The sequence below is a fragment of the Diabrotica undecimpunctata genome, chromosome 8 (assembly GCF_040954645.1).
Source record: "Diabrotica undecimpunctata isolate CICGRU chromosome 8, icDiaUnde3, whole genome shotgun sequence".
NCBI lineage: Eukaryota > Metazoa > Arthropoda > Insecta > Coleoptera > Chrysomelidae > Diabrotica > Diabrotica undecimpunctata.
In genome coordinates this window covers 55,292,414-55,311,092 of record NC_092810.1, presented here as the reverse complement: position 1 = coordinate 55,311,092, position 18,679 = coordinate 55,292,414, and the positions used below count along the sequence as shown (strand labels likewise).

At 35.9% G+C, this 18,679-nt stretch overlaps 1 protein-coding gene across 1 annotated transcript in view; it reads left to right on the top strand.

Annotated features, from left to right (window-relative positions):
• Nucleotides 1-1,909: 1,909 nt before the first annotated feature.
• The window catches only part of LOC140447576 (lipopolysaccharide-induced tumor necrosis factor-alpha factor homolog), a 126,974-nt gene continuing 110,204 nt past the window's right edge, over nucleotides 1,910-18,679 (top strand). The window contains exon 1 of the mRNA XM_072540303.1: nucleotides 1,910-2,304. Coding sequence (XP_072396404.1) covers nucleotides 2,184-2,304 — 121 coding nt within the window. The 5' untranslated portion in view covers nucleotides 1,910-2,183. The remainder of the gene's footprint in view (nucleotides 2,305-18,679) is intronic.

The following is an 18,679-nucleotide window of genomic DNA, read 5'->3' as shown; positions in this document are numbered from 1 at the left end:
ATATTGTGTTCAGAAGAGTTATACCCCTATAATTTTTACATTCCAACAAATCTCTCTTTTTGTGCACTGGACATATAATTCCAGTACATCATTTCTTTGGTATTTGTACTTCTTCCCGGACTTTTAATATTATGTTGTGAATTTGGTGCATAATGCTGTTACCTCCTTTTTTAATGAGCTCTGCAAAGATAAATCATTTTCCACTTAGATACCAAGTAGTTCTTTGAAGTGCTCAACCCAACTGTTTTTTAATACGTCACTGGTACTAACTATATGTCCATTTCTGTTCTTACACATTGTCAGTCGTGGTTTGCCTTTTTTCTTGTCTTATTTAGGACATTGTAGAACTTTCTATTTTCATTTTTTGCCTTAAATAATTGAAGCTCTTGCATAATCTGGTTTTCCAAGGTCCGCTTTTTTTATTCGATGCAAGCCTTTTTCCTTCGTCCTGAGTTTATTGCACGTTTGCTCCTTATCCCGTGCTCTTCTTTATTGCATAAGTTCACTATCTTCACATACATCATCGAACCAACCGTTTCGTGGAGTGGGCTCTTCTGGTTCTAGGACGTCATCTGCCGATTTCTTAATTGTTCTTTTACATGTATCCCATTGCTCGCTAGCTATTGAATTCTCATCTATTGTGTTTTCATTTTAAGGGTAATTTTAATACCTTTCTAGTGTACTGGACTCTTGAGTTTTAAATCATAGCGAGTGCTTGCTTGCCCTTTTCTTTTTTTTTGCATTTGAAATTCTTGCTCTTATTTTTGCGCCTACCAAGAAGTGGTCTTAAACTATATTAGCATCACGATAAATATGTATATCCGTTAGATTAGATAAGTGCCTGATTTCTATTAGGATTTGATCTATTTGATTTTTTGTTGTTCCATCTATATATACTTTCTTTCAATATTTTTGCATTAAGATCTTCAATTATGATCTTAATGTCGTTTCTAAGGCATCTATCATAGATGGTCTCTGCTTCGTCATATAATTGATCTTTTAATATCCTCTTCTTTGTCTTCGGTTAGGACGTATACATTTGTTAGACTAATGTTAAAAAACTTATCCTTTACTCTTAGATAACATATTCGTGGGCTTTTTGTTTTGAAGTCTTTTGGATAATTCCTTGGCCAGTCTATTTTACTTCTTGCACAGCAGTAATTTGTGCGTTATATCAAGTTAGTATGTCTATTATTTTTTTAAGATTTACAGGTTCATAATATCCGCACGTTTTAAGTAGATATTTTTAAATCGTTGACCTTATTTCGTTGTCTTGTTTTTTTAGCTGTGGATCTCGTAACAATGTTTTTTACGGGATAGAGTTGTTAGCTCTAAGTCCAACCCTCAACCTGAAGGACCAGGGACTCTTGGGTTGTCATACATTAATATGTTTTGCTTAGGGGTATTTTATTTTCCACCTACCTGCCAGTCCTATGGCTGGTTAGGACGTTCCCCTGTCTACCACCTGGGGACACGTCTGATGGGAGATAATATATGAAACTGAACGCTTGTAACATAATATGTTTATAAAAATTCTAAAACTGAATTTTAACCAAACTGCATACTATTTAGTACTAGGGTATACTATAAATTTTTATTTTAGTTTTTAACTATCAAAGTTAACCCCTTTCATATTTTTATTACAATTATTAAACTTTTAGACACATTGTTTTGAAAATTTTGAAATTGATGGAAAAGTAATTAACAATTTCGTTATCCCAAAGCTCAAAAATGCTTGTTTAGTATTCTGACAGTGATATATTGAATGGGATATCTTTATTTGTCGACATGCAATATTTTGAAACTTTTTCTCATCTTTGTTATAAAATTGAAATCGTCCGTACTAATAAAAATATACACAATAGATACCGACTAGTTCGGTTCATAGAAAGTGGCAGTAAGCTTACATCATTGCTTTTAAAGTCACGTTGTCCGCGTTCGAGTCACACTCGATATCCGAACTTGGACGCTTGGCTATAGCAGTACGCTCGCTCCGTCTCTTGAGATGACCTTCTCATCGCTGATCCTCAATTAAAAGAGTGTTTAGTATACCGCGCTCGAATTCGAATAACCCAATTTCAGTTGACCTAAGTGTTGCTAAATTTAGTCTCGTGAGTTTCGTAAGGTGTTTATGAAATAAACGATATATATTTAGTGCTAGTGTTCTTTTTTTGTGGATTAATATGAGCAAAAATAATAATATGATGCCTCCTCCTTATGGACCACCGCAAGCAGCTCCTCCGAGCTACGCACAGGCTGTCGGGGGTGTCCCGCCCTCCAGTCCTTATGTACCTCATCATTCCTGTAAGTATACTTAGCGAATTAAAAAAGCAACATTTATCTAAATCCTTCCTTCTTCTCTTTTAAATATTATCGTCGTCGCTTTTATGTTTGGCTACTACAGATGCTGTTTATGGTTTCGATGCTCCGATATTCACCTTCTTGGATTATAAGCTGTACCTCTTACGACGGACCATATTTCTAGTCTTTATAATTAATTCTCTTACTTATCATACTATTTTAGACTTCTATTCACATTACTTTGTTTACCGACAAATATTGAAATACTGCTCTTAACAGAATGAATTCTTTGTACGGCATTCAGGTTTAACACCACATTTGTCTGCATATCACAGAAAAGAACAGCTATCATAAAGTATCTAGCTAGTTGTATCTCCAACGGTAGTGGTAAGCTAACAAAATACATTTACATGTTTGTAAAGTTCGCAGACATTCTATATTTGTTGGTATTTCACTTATATATTCATTGTTTAATGATATTAGAGTTCTGTCAGTTCTACGTACAGGGCGCAGACCTTAACTTTAACAAAATTATGCACAAAAAAATTAACAATAACACAAATAAAAATGAAAGTTTAAGCTTGGACTACCGTTGAGAGAAAGAAAAAGAAACGAAGATACTCGTACAGAGACAAAGATACAACATAGAAGATTTTCATCATCATCATTCCGGCTTTACAACCCTGTGTGGTTCCTAGCCTCGTCAATAATTTCTTTTCAGTCGTCTCTATCCATCGGCTTCCTCCGCCAAGCATGTATTCCCATATTTATCATGTGTTTATCGACGTTTGTCAAGGAACCTTGTTATGGGTTCTCCTCTGACCAATGAGTCTATCAAAGAGTGTTTTTCTAGCTCAGAGGTCATTTTGTTCCATCTAAAATATATTTTACGATATCTGGTTGCTGGTATATTCTATAAAGTTCGTAGTTGTATCGTAACATGTTTTCATTACGTTATAGTCCAAGTCTCTGAACCATATGTTAGGACGGAGATATTATTGCCAAAAAGAGTTTTACCTTTATATTTCTCAATATAATTGAGCATTTAAGAAGGAGATAGAGCCCAAAATAGCACATGTTGATCGTGCAAATTCTGCAGTTTATATCTGCGGTAGTGTTATTTTCAGTGTTAACGAGCGCTCCCAGGTATACAAAATCGTTAATTGCTTCGATGGCGTCGTTTTCTATAACAAGTGGCAATTTTCATGTACTTCGTTTTGTTGTTAATTATTATTAAACCCATTTTGTAACCGATTCTTTTAGTGCTACATAAGTCTCTCGTACAGCGTTTTCCGTTTTACCAACAAAATTGGTAGTACCAGCATAGGCAACGATTTGTACGTTCAGAACGAGATTGAACAGTATACTGGAGAGGGGTCTCTCTGGCGCAGCCCGTTTTTTATTTTAAGAGATTCAGACATGTCCCCCTGGATTCGTACTCTACATTCAAATTTTTCAAGATTTACTTTTGTTAAATTTATAACTGATTTGGTAAGTACTTCTAGCTCTTTTATTGCTCTAAACATTTCACTTCTATTTACACAGTTGTATACTGCCTTATAGTATATAAATATGTGATGAGTATCTATGCCATAGTCCAGTGTTTTTTCCAAAATTGCAATCTGATTAATTATCGATTTATCACCTCTGAAACAGCCTGGTATTTTCCTATTATGCTTTCTCCATATGGTGCCATATTGTGGCGTAGTGTAGAGGAGAATATTTTATAGGCTGCATATAGAAGCGTAACTCCTCGGTGGTTAGAGCATTCAAAAATATCTCCTTTTTTGTGTATAGTGCAAAGTATTCCAATATTCCAATCACTGGAAAGGGATTTTGTGTCCATATTTCTATTATGAGCTGCTGCAGTGCCATTGTGGTATCGTGGCCATCTTCTTTATACAGGGTGTTTTAAAAAAGTAACACCGTCACTAGGATAGGTAAAAAACTGAAAAATAATTGCGGTTTGCTTAGTAAAAAAATTTTTGTAACGCCATCCATTTTCAAGATAAAGGGCGTTGAAAAGTGATACACATTTTTTACATTAGTAAAGTATTATAGTGTAAATAAGTAAGTGTAAATAATACAAGTATTATTCAACATAACTTTTTAAGGGTAGAACTATTAATCACAATTCCAAGTGAACTTAAACATTATACAATTTTACACCAAAATGGTACTCTTGATAAAACCCTATCTTCTTTTTCAAGTGCCATCTCCGCGGCGGAAGTCGGCAATCATCATAGCTATTCGGACTTTTGAGACGGCTGCTCTGAAAAGTTCATTTGATGTCCATCCGTACCACTCTCTCATGTTGCGCAGCCATGACATTCTACGCCCCCCTATGCTTCTCCTTCCTTGGATCTTTCCTTACATAATCAGTTGGAGCAAGGTGTATTTCTCTCCACGTATGATATGTCCGAAATATTCCAATTTTCTTGTTTTAATTATATTTAAAATTTCTATTTCTTTATTCATTCTTCTCAGAACCTCTTTGTTTGTGACGTGTTCTGTCCACGATATTTTCAGAATTCTTCTATATACCCACAGCTCGAATGATTCCAGTTTTTTCATTGATGTCGCATTCAACGTCCAAGATTCCATTCCATAAAATAAAATCGAAAAAACATAGCACCTCACCAACCTAACTCTTAGTTCCAATTTTAAATCCCTTGTACATAGCACTCTTCTCATTTTGTTGAAATTTGCTCTAGCCTTTTCTATTCTCATTTTGATCTCCTGAATGTCAGCATTTGTGGAGTTAATTATTATTCCCAGATATGCATATTTGTCCACTTGTTCGACGTTGGTTCCGTTTATTAGAAGATTCTCGTTATTTCTTATAGAAGTTTTCGATATTCTTATAAATTTCGTCTTCTTGACATTCATTGTTAGACCATACTCTTTTCCATACTCCGCTATTCTGGTTACCAGTCTCTGAAGATCTTCAATATTTTCGGCTAAGATCACAGTGTCGTCCGCATATCTAATGTTGTTAATGGGAACTCCATTTACCTTTATTCCAGCTGTTTCACCCTCAAGAGCGTTTTTCAGGATCTCTTCGGAGTAGGGATTAAAAAGAGTTGGCGACAATACGCATCCCTGTCTCACTCCACATCTAATTTCAATTTCTTCTGACAGCTGTTCGTTAACACGTACTTTCGCTCGCTGTTTATAGTATAAATTTGATATGATCCTGAGGTCGTTGTAGTCAATCTTCTTTGATTTCAGGACATTCATTAATTGTTTATGTCGTACTTTATCGAATGATTTATTATAGTCAATAAAACATAGGTATATATCTTGATTGACGTCCAGGCATCTTTGTATCAGTATATTAAGTGAAAAAAGAGCTTCATGCGTTCCTAGGCCTTTGCGAAAACCAAATTGTGTATCATTAACGTCTATGTCTATATAAAACCCTATACTGTGTACCATTTTCGGAATATTTTGATTTGAAAATTATGAAGTAATAATCAATACTGATATAAAGTAATGATAAAGTTCTAATAGGTATTGTTGGATTTTTTCAACATTAAAGAAACTTCGCTGATGAGAACGCTAGGAATAATAATTTAGGCAACTTTTTAACAATAAAACCTTTATTTCACAAACACAACTTACAGGAAACCGATTAGATTCCCAAAAGGGAAGAGCCACTTATATTTTTATGTAACTTATTTATTTTTTTTTAATATTTATGTACAATTTATTATTGGACTGAGAAGAAGTCATCCTTTCTGTCCGGCATTTTATAACAAACCTTTTTTTAACAATGCGCATAAGTTGGAACTTAAAGTCAAAAATAGGACACCTTGCGTTACACAAAACATAAAATATGTTATTCGCCAACAGGTATATCTCGATTTTCTCTGTTTGCCATGGGAAACTGACATTTATTAATTGTTATGACGATAAGTCACCAATAATTAGATTTTTGAATTCTTCTTATTTTTAAAATTAGATTCTATTGTTGATCAAAATGTACTTCAATGTTGAAGACACCGACATGTTATTAACCTTGGGCGAGTGGTTAAGAAACTTTAGTACATCTTTTACGTGTTATGCAGAAGAGTTTCTTAGAAAGAGTTCTTCTTAGAAGAAGAAGAAACTTACCAAGCAAAAAAACATTTAGACATTTAGAGCAGTTGAACGACGTTGTCGAGAAACAATAAATAAATTTTGGTAGATCAAGGTTAACAAGAACAGTTAATAAAGAAAATATTATTTTATAATTACTTACTTACTACTTACTATAAAGGTATTCAGCCAAAAATTCTAACCAAAGCATGGTTCTGTAATTTTATAACAAACAAGAATACAATCAGAATCATCTGTAGAATTCATTTCAATCACTCCATCCCACCTATTTAAATTAAAAATTGTAAATTCCCCAAACTGCGAGTGTGGAGAATATGGCACACTAGAACATAGATATTAAATTGTAGTAAAAATAGAATAAAGACCAATATTTTTATGGAAACCACTATGAAAATAAAAATTTTAGTAAAACTCATCAACTTTAATTGGTTAATAGTTTCTAACGATTTAGGAGTTTATAAGTTGTGATATCAACACATAAGCAGTTTAAAAATAAGAATTTGAAACAGTAGTATATAAAGACCAATGTATACCAAACTTGTACATAATGTTGTGAATTTATTAAAAGGTTCAATATTTATAACACTTACGGATTTAATTTATTTCTTTATTTATATTAACTTATCTGACAATAATTTATTATATTCGTACGTACAAATTCGCGAGCGCGGGTCTTGAGTATTAACTGCCCTCCATATAAAAATGTTGTATTTATATACGAAATCCTGATATACTAGAACAGCATCGAAAGATCGAGAAGCTTGGCCGGCTCATTCACCATAATTTTGGTTCTAGACTTCCACCGAAATTTCTACAATAAAACAGAATAATTAGTCATAAAAGTTAGGCCAGTATATTTATCGTAACATTGCCCCCCTCTTAAAAGATGGTTCCTCCTGGAACCTTGTCGGGACTGGAACCGGAACTGTATGCTGGTATCGGCAACTGGACCCTCTTTTACAACTTCCAGTTGTATAAAAATGACAAGGGACGGTTTTCTCTCCGCACCAGTAACTATGCGGATTGCAACAGACTAACACCTGGACTTCGGTGTCTTTAAAGATCTCCTCCACCATATTTCGGATAACCCTCCAATCTAATTGGCGGCACTCCAACTTTGGCATGGCTAACTTTTGCACGTCGGACTCTAGTACGTGCCCTCTCAATTGAAGTAAGGCTTCCCATACATCTCGGTAGGTAGGTTGGTCACGGGCAGTGTCTTTTGTTACCAGGTAGAAAAGGTAACGTGATGCATCTTGGAGTTTCAAGGTTTTACCGGACGCTGGCACTTGGCTTTGAAGTTCTGCAACTCGACCAAACTTCCTTCGAAAGACGGATGCCAACCCTGGTGCGTCTTTGATACTGGCCGGGATGGTAAGGGCCAGCGAGTAGTCATCGGGGAGCGCGAGTAGATCTTGCTTTTCTTCAGTGGTAACACCATGTCTCGCTTTACCGGTACCTCCATAGGCACCCATGAATTCCTCAAACGTGAGGTCAGACACATCTTGGACTTGGTTTACTTCCACTTCTTCATCTACGTCGTGGTCACCTTCGAAAGATGCCAACCGGTTATGGTGTACTATCATCGGCTTTCCCCTCGGAATCTTGCTTATTCGGTAGATGACATCGTTGATCTTCTCCATGATGAGGTATGGACCTTCCCAAAACTGCTGCAATTTGGGAGAACAACCTTTTCGCTTCTTGGGATTATACAGCCATACTTTGTCGTTCTTCTTAAAGCAACCCTTTTCGGCTTGTGTATCGTACCGTTTCTTCATTCGGTCGCTAGCGATCTGAAGGTGGGAACGGACCAACTCATGTACATCGTCCATTCTTCTTCGTAATTCGATCACATAATCTTCACCTGCTACATCTTCTCCAGGTCGACACCCAAACTCTAGATCACAAGGTAGTCGCATTTCGCGTCCGAATAGGACTTTCGCTGGTGTCTGGCCTGTTGATTCGTTAACAGCAGATCTGTAGGCCATTGTGAAGAACGGAAGGTATTGGTCCCAGTCTCGCTGATGATCGGACACCATCTTTGTCAAATATTTGCCAACTGTCCTATTCATCCGTTCTACCATACCATCAGATTGCGGATGATATGCTGTAGTTCTTGTTTTCTTCATGCCTAGTCTATCACATATTCCTTGGAATAGATCGCTTTCGAAGTTCCTGCCTTGGTCACTATGGATCTCCAAAGGCACTCCAAATCGGCTGATATATTCTTGGATCAACTTATCTGCAACGGTGGCGGCCTTCTGGTCTGGAAGTGCGTAAATCTCGACCCACTTACTGAAGTAATCCATTACTACCAGCATGTACTTGCCTCCATTTTCACTTTCTGGAAATGGCCCAGCGATGTCCAAAGCTATTCTTTCAAACGGGCTTCCAACATTATATTGTCTCATAGGAGCTCTCCTTTTTCGGTAAGGCCCGTTACTCGTGGCACAAATAGTACATTTCTTACACCAGTCTTTTACATCGTCGGAACTGTTCATCCAATAAAACCGTTCCCGAATTCGCTGAAGGGTTTTCCTTACACCAAAATGCCCTCCCGATGGACTGTCGTGTAACTGACGAAGTACTTCGGCTATTCTGCTCTTTGGGATCACCAACTGTCTTCTCTTCTCTGAACCGTCATCATTTTCCAGGACTCGTTTAAGCAAGCCATCTTCGATGATAAATGAGTCCCACTGGGCCCAATACGTCTTAACTACTGAGCATAGGTTTGATATTTCCTGCCAAGGTGGTCGACGGTTTTCCTCTTTCCATTTTCGGATTTTCTGTATAACTGGATCTCTCTCTTGTTCTTCCCTGATCTTAGTAGGCGTCCAGTCGTCGTTGACAATCGTCGTTCTTAGCACTGCTGCTTCCTTGGATTCCGTTTTGTTGCAGTGGGAACACTCTGCTGAGCATGGCCTTCTGGAAAGAGAATCAGCGTTTCTGTGGCTAACTCCGGCCCGGTGCTCAATCTTAAAATCGTATTCTTGGAGTCGTTCGATCCACCTGGCTATCTGACCCTCTGGATTCTTAAACTGCATCAACCACTTAAGGGCGGCATGGTCGGTTCGGATTAGAAACTTTCTTCCATAGAGGTATTGATAGAAGTGCTCTACTGATTTCACTACTGCCAGAAGTTCTCTTCTCGTGACGCAATAATTCCGCTCAGGTTTTGAAAGAACTTTACTAAAATATCCGAGGACTCGTTCCTGTCCTCCTTGAATCTGAGACAGCACTCCTCCAATTCCCACATTACTTGCATCTGTATCTAAGATGAACTCTCCTTCTGGCAGTGGATACCCTAAAATTGGTGCTGTTATTAAATGCTTTTTCAAGGTCTCAAAGGCATTTTGGCAGTCTATATCCCAGCGGTATTCTCTTGCTTCCTCTGTAAGTCGCGTTAATGGCTTAGCGATATCTGCAAACTTCTTAATAAACCTCCGGTAGTAAGTACATAATCCAAGAAAACTTCTCACTTGATGTTTGTCAGTTGGTTTTGGCCATTCCTTAATGGAATCGATTTTTCCTTTATCCACGGCCACTCCTTCTTTACTGACTATATGACCCAGATAATTGACTTTACCTTGAAATAGCTGGCACTTCTTGGGGTTTAGCATCAATTGGGCAGCTTTAAGTCGATTAAAAACGTTTTCTAAATTCCTCAAATGATCTTCGAATGTCTCCCCCAAGACGATTATGTCATCCAAATAAACCAGGCATGTTTTCCAAGATAACCCTCTCAACACATTTTCCATAAGCCTCTCAAATGTCGCAGGAGCATTACAAAGTCCAAATGGCATAACGTTGAATTGCCACAATCCAGATCCTGTGGTGAAGGCTGTCTTTTCTTTATCGACTGGGTCCATTTCTACCTGCCAGTATCCAGACTTCAAATCTAAAGTAGAAAACAATTTACTTCCAGCCAATGTGTCCAATGTGTCATCGATCCGAGGCAGAGGATAACTATCTTTCTTGGTAACGTTGTTCAGCAAACGGTAATCCACACAGAACCTCGTCGTTCCGTCTTTCTTCTTAACCAGGACCACCGGAGAGACCCATGGGCTCGTAGAAGGTTCTATCACCCCGTCTTTCTTCATTTCCTGAACAATCGTTTCAGCTTCCTCTCTCTTCGCCTGTGGTAATCGTCGAGCTGTTTGACGAATTGGCTTAGCATTACCAGTATCAATTTTATGCTTAACAACGGTAGTTCTTCCCGTCTTTCCTCCTTTCGGTACGAAAATATCACGATACTGCCGCAGAAATTCCCTTAATTTCCTTTTCTCCATCTGATTTAGAGACTGTCCTGCAACTGCAACCATTTGGTCGAATTTGTCGTTGGAATTATCAGATGTTGTCGCCTGACGGATTATGGATGTCACAGGTACACAAGTTCCTACTTTTGTCTCTTTCTTTATGGTCACTGGGTAGTCGTTGACATTGATAAGTCTCACAGGAATTTCTTTAGCCGAAGTCACCAATTCCTTTCCAATTATGATTCCACGGCCAACCTCATCGTCGTGGTTCCAAGGCTCCATCATAACAGGTCTCCCTTCGTCTACAATTCCCTGTAGTCGCGCTACTATGATCGTTTCGCTTCTCGCAGGCACGACTGTATCTTCTGTAATGGCTGCTTGCACAGTGTTGTCATTATGTGGATGGAGAAATACCTCCTCGTTGCCAACTTTGATTACCTTATTCTTAAAATCCAATTGGAATCCATGCATATTCATTACGTCCATTCCTAATATAACATCCTCTTCAATGTCAGCAACTATAACAGTATGGACGAACTTTTCTGCTCCAATTCCCAATTGTACCTGGATTTCTCCATGAATGTTAGCATTTTCACCTGTAGCGGTCCGAAGTCGCAACCTCGTTGGTAACAGTTTCTTTCGGCTGTTTATAACTGTCGGGCGTATAATGGTTCTGGTCGCTCCGGTATCCACCAACAACGTATGCTTTTTACCATTTATGTCTCCATCTACATATACACTATCTTCACGACATTTCAAAGAAGCTATTAGTATGAGAGGGTCTTTGGAAGAGTTCCGGGTCGAAGCTGCCTCCCTAAGGTTGACTCGTTCTGGTTTTCCTGATGGTGAGTTTCTTGATTTTATGGTCTTCTTTTTCTTGCATGTCATGCTTTTCATCATGTTAACGAGCTGGTCAAGTTTATCTTCATCTCCTTCCTCTTCTACAGTCCTAACTTTACTGTACCCACCAGAGGCCTGCGTAGCTGACTCGTATTCGAGGGCGGCGGATAAGACATCAACCAGCGTCTTGTGACGAGCTAATCGTAGTGTTCTCTGCATTTCATGATCACGAAGACCATCAATAAACGTTTGAACGGCCAATTTTTCCATCATGTCTTCGGGAGCTGTTGGATAAGCATATCGTACTAATCTGGCAATATCTACCTCATATTCTTGAAGAGCCTCATCTTTCTTCTGTCTACGATTTTTAAGCTGTGACTGATATACATGCTCCAAATGTTCGTGGCCATATCGCATATTTAACCTCTTCTTCAGTTGTTCGAAATCATCGGTCTCCTCTACGGCTATGGTCTGAAGCACATCTAAGGCATCTCCTCGAAGAGCGATAGTCAGGTTTACAGCCTTTTCTTTTTCAGACCATCCATTTGCTCTTGCGGCTGATTCGAACTGTTTCATGTAGTTGTTCCATGATGATTTTCCGTCGAAAGTTGGGACTTTAACATGAATAGAACCTCCACTTCCTTCAAATTTCGGCCGTGTCTCCAACTTAAATTTCGTCTCGTCTTCTTTTATCTCCACTGTAATCGGATTGTTACCTCTCTCTGCTGTCCCTGTTTCTTCCATCTTCCTTTCCATCTCTTTAATCTTTTCTTCGAAGGCCAACTTATCGGCAGCAACTTGGTTTTTTAACGAAGATATTCTATCGTCCAGGGCAGACATCTCAGAAGTGACTTTAGAGATTTCTGAAGAGATGTTAGCAGAAACTTTGCTTTCCAGGGAAGAAATCTCGTTAGAAACTTTGCTTTCTAAAGAAGCGATGTCGCCGGAAACTTTCGAAATATCGCCAGAAACTTTGTTCTCTAATGATGCGATATCACCGGAAACTTTGGCTACATCAGAAGAAACTTTCGAAATATCGTCAGAAACTTTGTTCTCCAATTTCGAAATCGACGAGATGACAGCATCTTCAAATATATAAGTCTCTGGATCTAGACCTTCTTCTAGCAAAGCGTTCTTTAGTCGTTGGACTAACTCAGCCTTTTTTCCGGTAGAAGCTAATTCTCTGTCTTCGAGATGTCTTCTTAAATTCGTCACTGTGAGCTCATAAATCGTAGCCATTTTCACAATTTATTTTACGTATTCACTTGTATTATTATTATAAGTCTAATTTATGTTCGATCCCACTCTGACACCATTTGTTGTGAATTTATTAAAAGGTTCAATATTTATAACACTTACGGATTTAATTTATTTCTTTATTTATATTAACTTATCTGACAATAATTTATTATATTCGTACGTACAAATTCGCGAGCGCGGGTCTTGAGTATTAACTGCCCTCCATATAAAAATGTTGTATTTATATACGAAATCCTGATATACTAGAACAGCATCGAAAGATCGAGAAGCTTGGCCGGCTCATTCACCATAATTTTGGTTCTAGACTTCCACCGAAATTTCTACAATAAAACAGAATAATTAGTCATAAAAGTTAGGCCAGTATATTTATCGTAACAATAAATTAAAAAAAAAATATAAAAAAATATATATGTATTAAACAATATAAATATTAAAAAATAAATAAAAAAAATTAGATTAATAAGTATTGAAAAAAAAAAATCAAATAAACAAAAAAAACTGGATACTATTAGAAAATTGTATACGAAAAGGAATATATGATTTTTAAATTTACCAATTGTATAATTAATCCAGTAAAATAAGGCAAAAAAGGGGGCAAACCTCGGAATGAAAGATAATAAGCTGAAAATTTGCATACGTCTTTATTTTGATGGTATAAAACTTACCTCAAAAGTCTCATATAATCACGTGTCCGCGACTTAAGATATTAAAAGTCAAAGGTCACGAAAATGAGTTTTCTGCAAATATCTCGTTTCCCTTACACTTTATGACATTTAAGGTGGTAAGAAAAATTGGAGAATGGAAAATTCTCTTCAATTTTTGTCTAAAGTACTTTTATGTACCTTCAACCCTTCTTAAGATAGGGCGCAAAGAGTGGGGGACCGCTTACCTGTGTATACGGTAACGCGAAGTCAGCCAGTAGGATTCAATAAATAATAAGTTATATAGTTAATTATTCACTTAAAATACTATTATTATCAATAAATTTTTATTATTTATTATTTAATAAACTATATTTATAGATATTAATTATAAAATATATATTTTTTATATAATATTTATTTTTACTCAGACTACACTAAGAACATTAAAGTAATGGAACAACTAAGAAGAACTGCCGGTATTTCAAAATCCTACGAACTCCGTTTTAATGAAACAATGAATGTGCATATCAGCCAAGAACAATTTTTATTGAACACATCTAATAAAAAAATCTTTATAGACATGCTTATCGACAAATTAAAAGCTGTTAATATCACTACAAAACAAGCCAGAGATGATGCTGATGGTCTCATTGTATAAACAGCTATTGCAGAGTCTGAACATGTAGGAAAAACTTCCGTCATTGTAGGAGAAGATATTGATTTGCTAGTTATCTTGATAGGACGAGCTCAATCACATCAACAAGAAATTTTTTTTTTAAATTGGTAAGGGTAATGCGGAGACAAAATTATATTCATCGAAAAGTTTTGATAAATAGCCTCATTCTAAGAAACACATCTTATTTTTACACGCGTTTAGTGGATGTGATACGACTTCTGCGATTTATAGGAAAGGTAAAATATCGTTTATTAAAATGTTCGAAAAAAATCACCATTTACATCAGTCACCTCAACTATTTCAACAAAAAAACTGCTCTGTACAAGAATTATTTGAAAATGGAGTACGCATTTTCTTAGCAGCGAATAATGCTCCAACATCAGAAGACGATATAGACTCTTTTCGATACACCCAGTTCATCAAATCAACAAGACTCAACAAACCAGTGCAGTTATCAAGTCTTCCACCTTCAAGTGCAGCAGCTCGTCAGCATATCATTCGTGTCTATTATCAGACCCAAATTTGGTTGGGAAATGATTTAGAACCCCAAGAATTCGGCTGGGTAATGCAAAATGAATTTCTGGAACCAATAACAACATTATTACCGCCAGCACCAGAAGAACTGCTGAATACAATATTTTGCAATTGCAAGAAAGGTTGTGGTTCTAATTGCGGATGCAGAAAATCAGGATTGCAATGTACTTTAATTTGTGGGCAGTGTAATGGACAATCATGTCTAAACGCTTCATCAACTTCAGATGATTTCAATGAAGAACGTGAATATGCACCTGATATTCTTGAATATTTTTATTCTGATACTTTAATAAACGAGAATGATGATGATGAATCCGATATTGAGCAGTCAGAGGAAGAAGAAGAAGAAGAAGACGATGAAGAAGAAAATTAATACAAAAATATTAACCATACATAATAAAAAAATATATATTATATTTGTAACTTTAATAAATCGATTATTGGATTAATAAATAAATATAAATATAATTTAAAAAAATAATAAATATGATTTTTTCAGTATTTAATTAAATATAAAAATGATTATTGTTGAATTCTGCACTTGATCTTAATTTATCGTATATACAGCTGTTAAAAATATCATTAAAGTTCATTTGAAATATTTCATTTAATATTGTATGTTTGTTAAAAATAAAATAAATATTATATAAAAAATATATATTTTATAATTAATATCTATAAATATAGTTTATTAAATAATAAATAATAAAAATTTATTGATAATAATAGTATTTTAAGTGAATAATTAACTATATAACTTATTATTTATTGAATCCTACTGGCTGACTTCGCGTTACCGTATACACAGGTAAGCGGTCCCCCACTCTTTGCGCCCTATCTTAAGAAGGGTTGAAGGTACATAAAAGTACTTTAGACAAAAATTGAAGAGAATTTTCCATTCTCCAATTTTTCTTACCACCTTAAATGTCATAAAGTGTAAGGGAAACGAGATATTTGCAGAAAACTCATTTTCGTGACCTTTGACTTTTAATATCTTAAGTCGCGGACACGTGATTATATGAGACTTTTGAGGTAAGTTTTATACCATCAAAATAAAGACGTATGCAAATTTTCAGCTTATTATCTTTCATTCCGAGGTTGCAGCCTTATTTTACCGGACTATAATGTAGAATTTTTAACGTAGTTATCAAAATATTAATAATATTAATTTCAGATATTAATAGACTTTATTTTAATTTTTGTCATAAAAATCAAAGTCAAATATGATTAGGCGAAAGAAAACATTGGTTTCGCAGTCAATATCCCAATCACACACATATTATATTATGTACCTTGATTTTTTAAACAATCACTTATTCGAGCTATTAAAAGATTTAACGATACACGAGCAAAGATCTTTATTTTTTTATGCACGATGAAGCTCTCCCGTACTTTGATAGAAGGTGTCGTACTTGTTTGAATAAACATTTTTCAAATCGATGGATTGGTAGAGGTAGAGAAGCTCCGATTCATTGGCCTTTTTTTGGCCATTTTAATCATTCAGACTACACAGTTTGGCCGTATGTTAAGGAAAAATGTTACAGAGGTATATTCACGTCAAAAATTGGAAGACATCATAGGTTATCCTCAATCGTTTAAGAGATTAATAGATTCCTTAGAAAAAACGATAGACTTGTGTATTCGTAAAAACAGAGAACATTTTGAACGCTTACTCTAATTGAATTTTATTTTACGTTCTTAGTTTTTATTTTAATTTTCTTCTCGTGATTTCTTTAATGTTGAAAAAATCCCACAATACCTATTAGAACTTGATCATTACTTTATAGCAGCATCGGGTATTACTTCATAATTTTCAAATCAAAATATTTAGAAAACGGTATACAGTATCGAGTTTTACCAAGAGTACCTTTTTGGTGTAAAATTGTATGATGTTTAAGCGCCCTTGGAATTTTGTAAAATTGTATGATGTTTAAGCGCACTTGGAATTTTGATTAATAATTCTATCCCTAAAAAAGTTATGTTGAATAATGCTTGGTAACTAGCACCCTCTATGAGAGTCAGATATAACAACAAATTCATGGGATGTATCAGCTTCCAAAATATATTCGTATAAAATTTCATTACAATGTTACGAGTAGTTTCGGCAAGATCGTAAAAAATTTGTAACATTTTTTTTTCTTCAATGCCCTTTATCTTAAAACGGATGGTGTTACAAAAATTTTTTACTAAGCAAACACCAATTATTTTTTAGTTTTTTACCTATCCTAGAAATGGTGTTATCTTTTTTTAAAACACCCTGCATAGTTCAGCTGGGAGATTATCTATTCCGGGTGATTTGTTTCGGGATAATTTTTTAACTACGTCTTTAACTTCAAGAATCGTTAGTGGTTCCTCTTCCCTCTTGTTTGCTTCGCTTAAAGTTCGTTATTCGTCTCCTCTTGTTACTCTATAAAAGTGCCTGGTTAAAGTATTCTACTCATTGATTCAATACATGTTTCTTTGTTGTTAATAAGTCATTCGGACTTCTCCATTGGTTTGTAGTGATCTTGAATTCCTTTCTTTTGATGTTAACTTTCTTATAGAATGCTCTAAATTCGTTCTCTCTTTTAAGGTTTTCTATATATTTAAGTCTCGTATTTAAATGGTTCCCTTTTTTTCTTGTGTGTATCTTCTTTTCCTTCCTTCTCTTTATTGGTAATTCTCTGGAGTTGTTTTTGTTCGTCGGGTAAGCGTTTTTCTCTAGGCTCCATTTTTTTCATTTGTTGCATTCTGGCATTCATCGTCAAACCGATAATTTTTACGGACAAGAAGTTTCTGTTTCTATTTCATCTTTTGCTGCTGCTTCGATATCTTCCTTTATTAACAGAGAAGATGGTAGAACTGAAATGCAGATGAGCCGCTCTGTCTCTCTTTAATCCAGACCCTCCGGAGGGAGAGTAGTCGTGATGACATGTAGTCATCGTGATGTCGTGTATTGTCCGTCTCCAAAGATATCTGCCTCTGGAGAGACTGTATTATTTTAACTCATGCATAGGTCTTTTACATATTCCTGTAATTTGATCCTTTTGCATAATCCTGTAATGAAATGATTACATTCAGGAGATCAAAATAGAAAAGGCTAGAGGAAATTTCAACAAAATGAGAAGAGTGCTATGTACAAGGGGCTTAAAATTGGAACTAAGGGGCTTAATTGGAAAATATCGTGGACAGAACACGTCACAAACAAAGAAGTTCTGAGAAGGATGAATTAAGAAATAGAAATTTTAAATATAATTAAAACAAGAAAATAGGAATATCTCGGACATATTATACGTGGAGAGAAATACACCTTGCTCCTACTGATTATGCAGGGAAAGAGAGTGGTACGGATGTACATCAAATGAACTTTTCAGAGCAGCAGTCTCAAAAGTCCGAATAACTGTAATGATTGCCGACCTCCGCCGCGGAGATGGCACTTGAAGAAGAAGAAGTAATTTGATCGATTTATCTTGTTGGGGATCTTCCTCGTGATCTTCGGCCTTCTACCTTTCCTTGTATAATAAGTCTTTCCATGTTGTCTGTTTCTACTCTCATAACATGTCCAAAGTATTTTAATTGTTGGAGATAGACTTTGCTGGATAGCCGTTTGCTGACTTTTAGCTCATTTAAAATTAAAATATTAGTCCTGTTGTCGATCCACGAAATTCTTAACATTCTTCTCCAACAGAACAGTTCGGTGGCGTCTATCTTTATTCTTTCCGCTTGTCGTAGGGTCCAAGATTCACATCCGTATGCAGTATGTGGAATATTAAGCAGTTGATCAACCTTATTTTTAGAGTTCGTGAAATTTAAAAGTCCTTCCATATTTTAGCCATCTTTCGTACAGCGAATTTTGCTAGATCACATCTACGTTTTTTTTTCCTGTAGTGACCCTATGTTTGTTATCAATGATCCCGGATATAAATATGAGCTCACAACCTCAAATGGGTCAATCGTTGTTATGTGTCGATGATTGTATGTAGTTTATTCACTATCATGATCTTTATCTTTGATGTGTTTAACTGCCGACCAAATATTTGACTTTCGTTTTTAACCAGTCGTATTTGCAAGAAGGTCTGTGTCGTCTG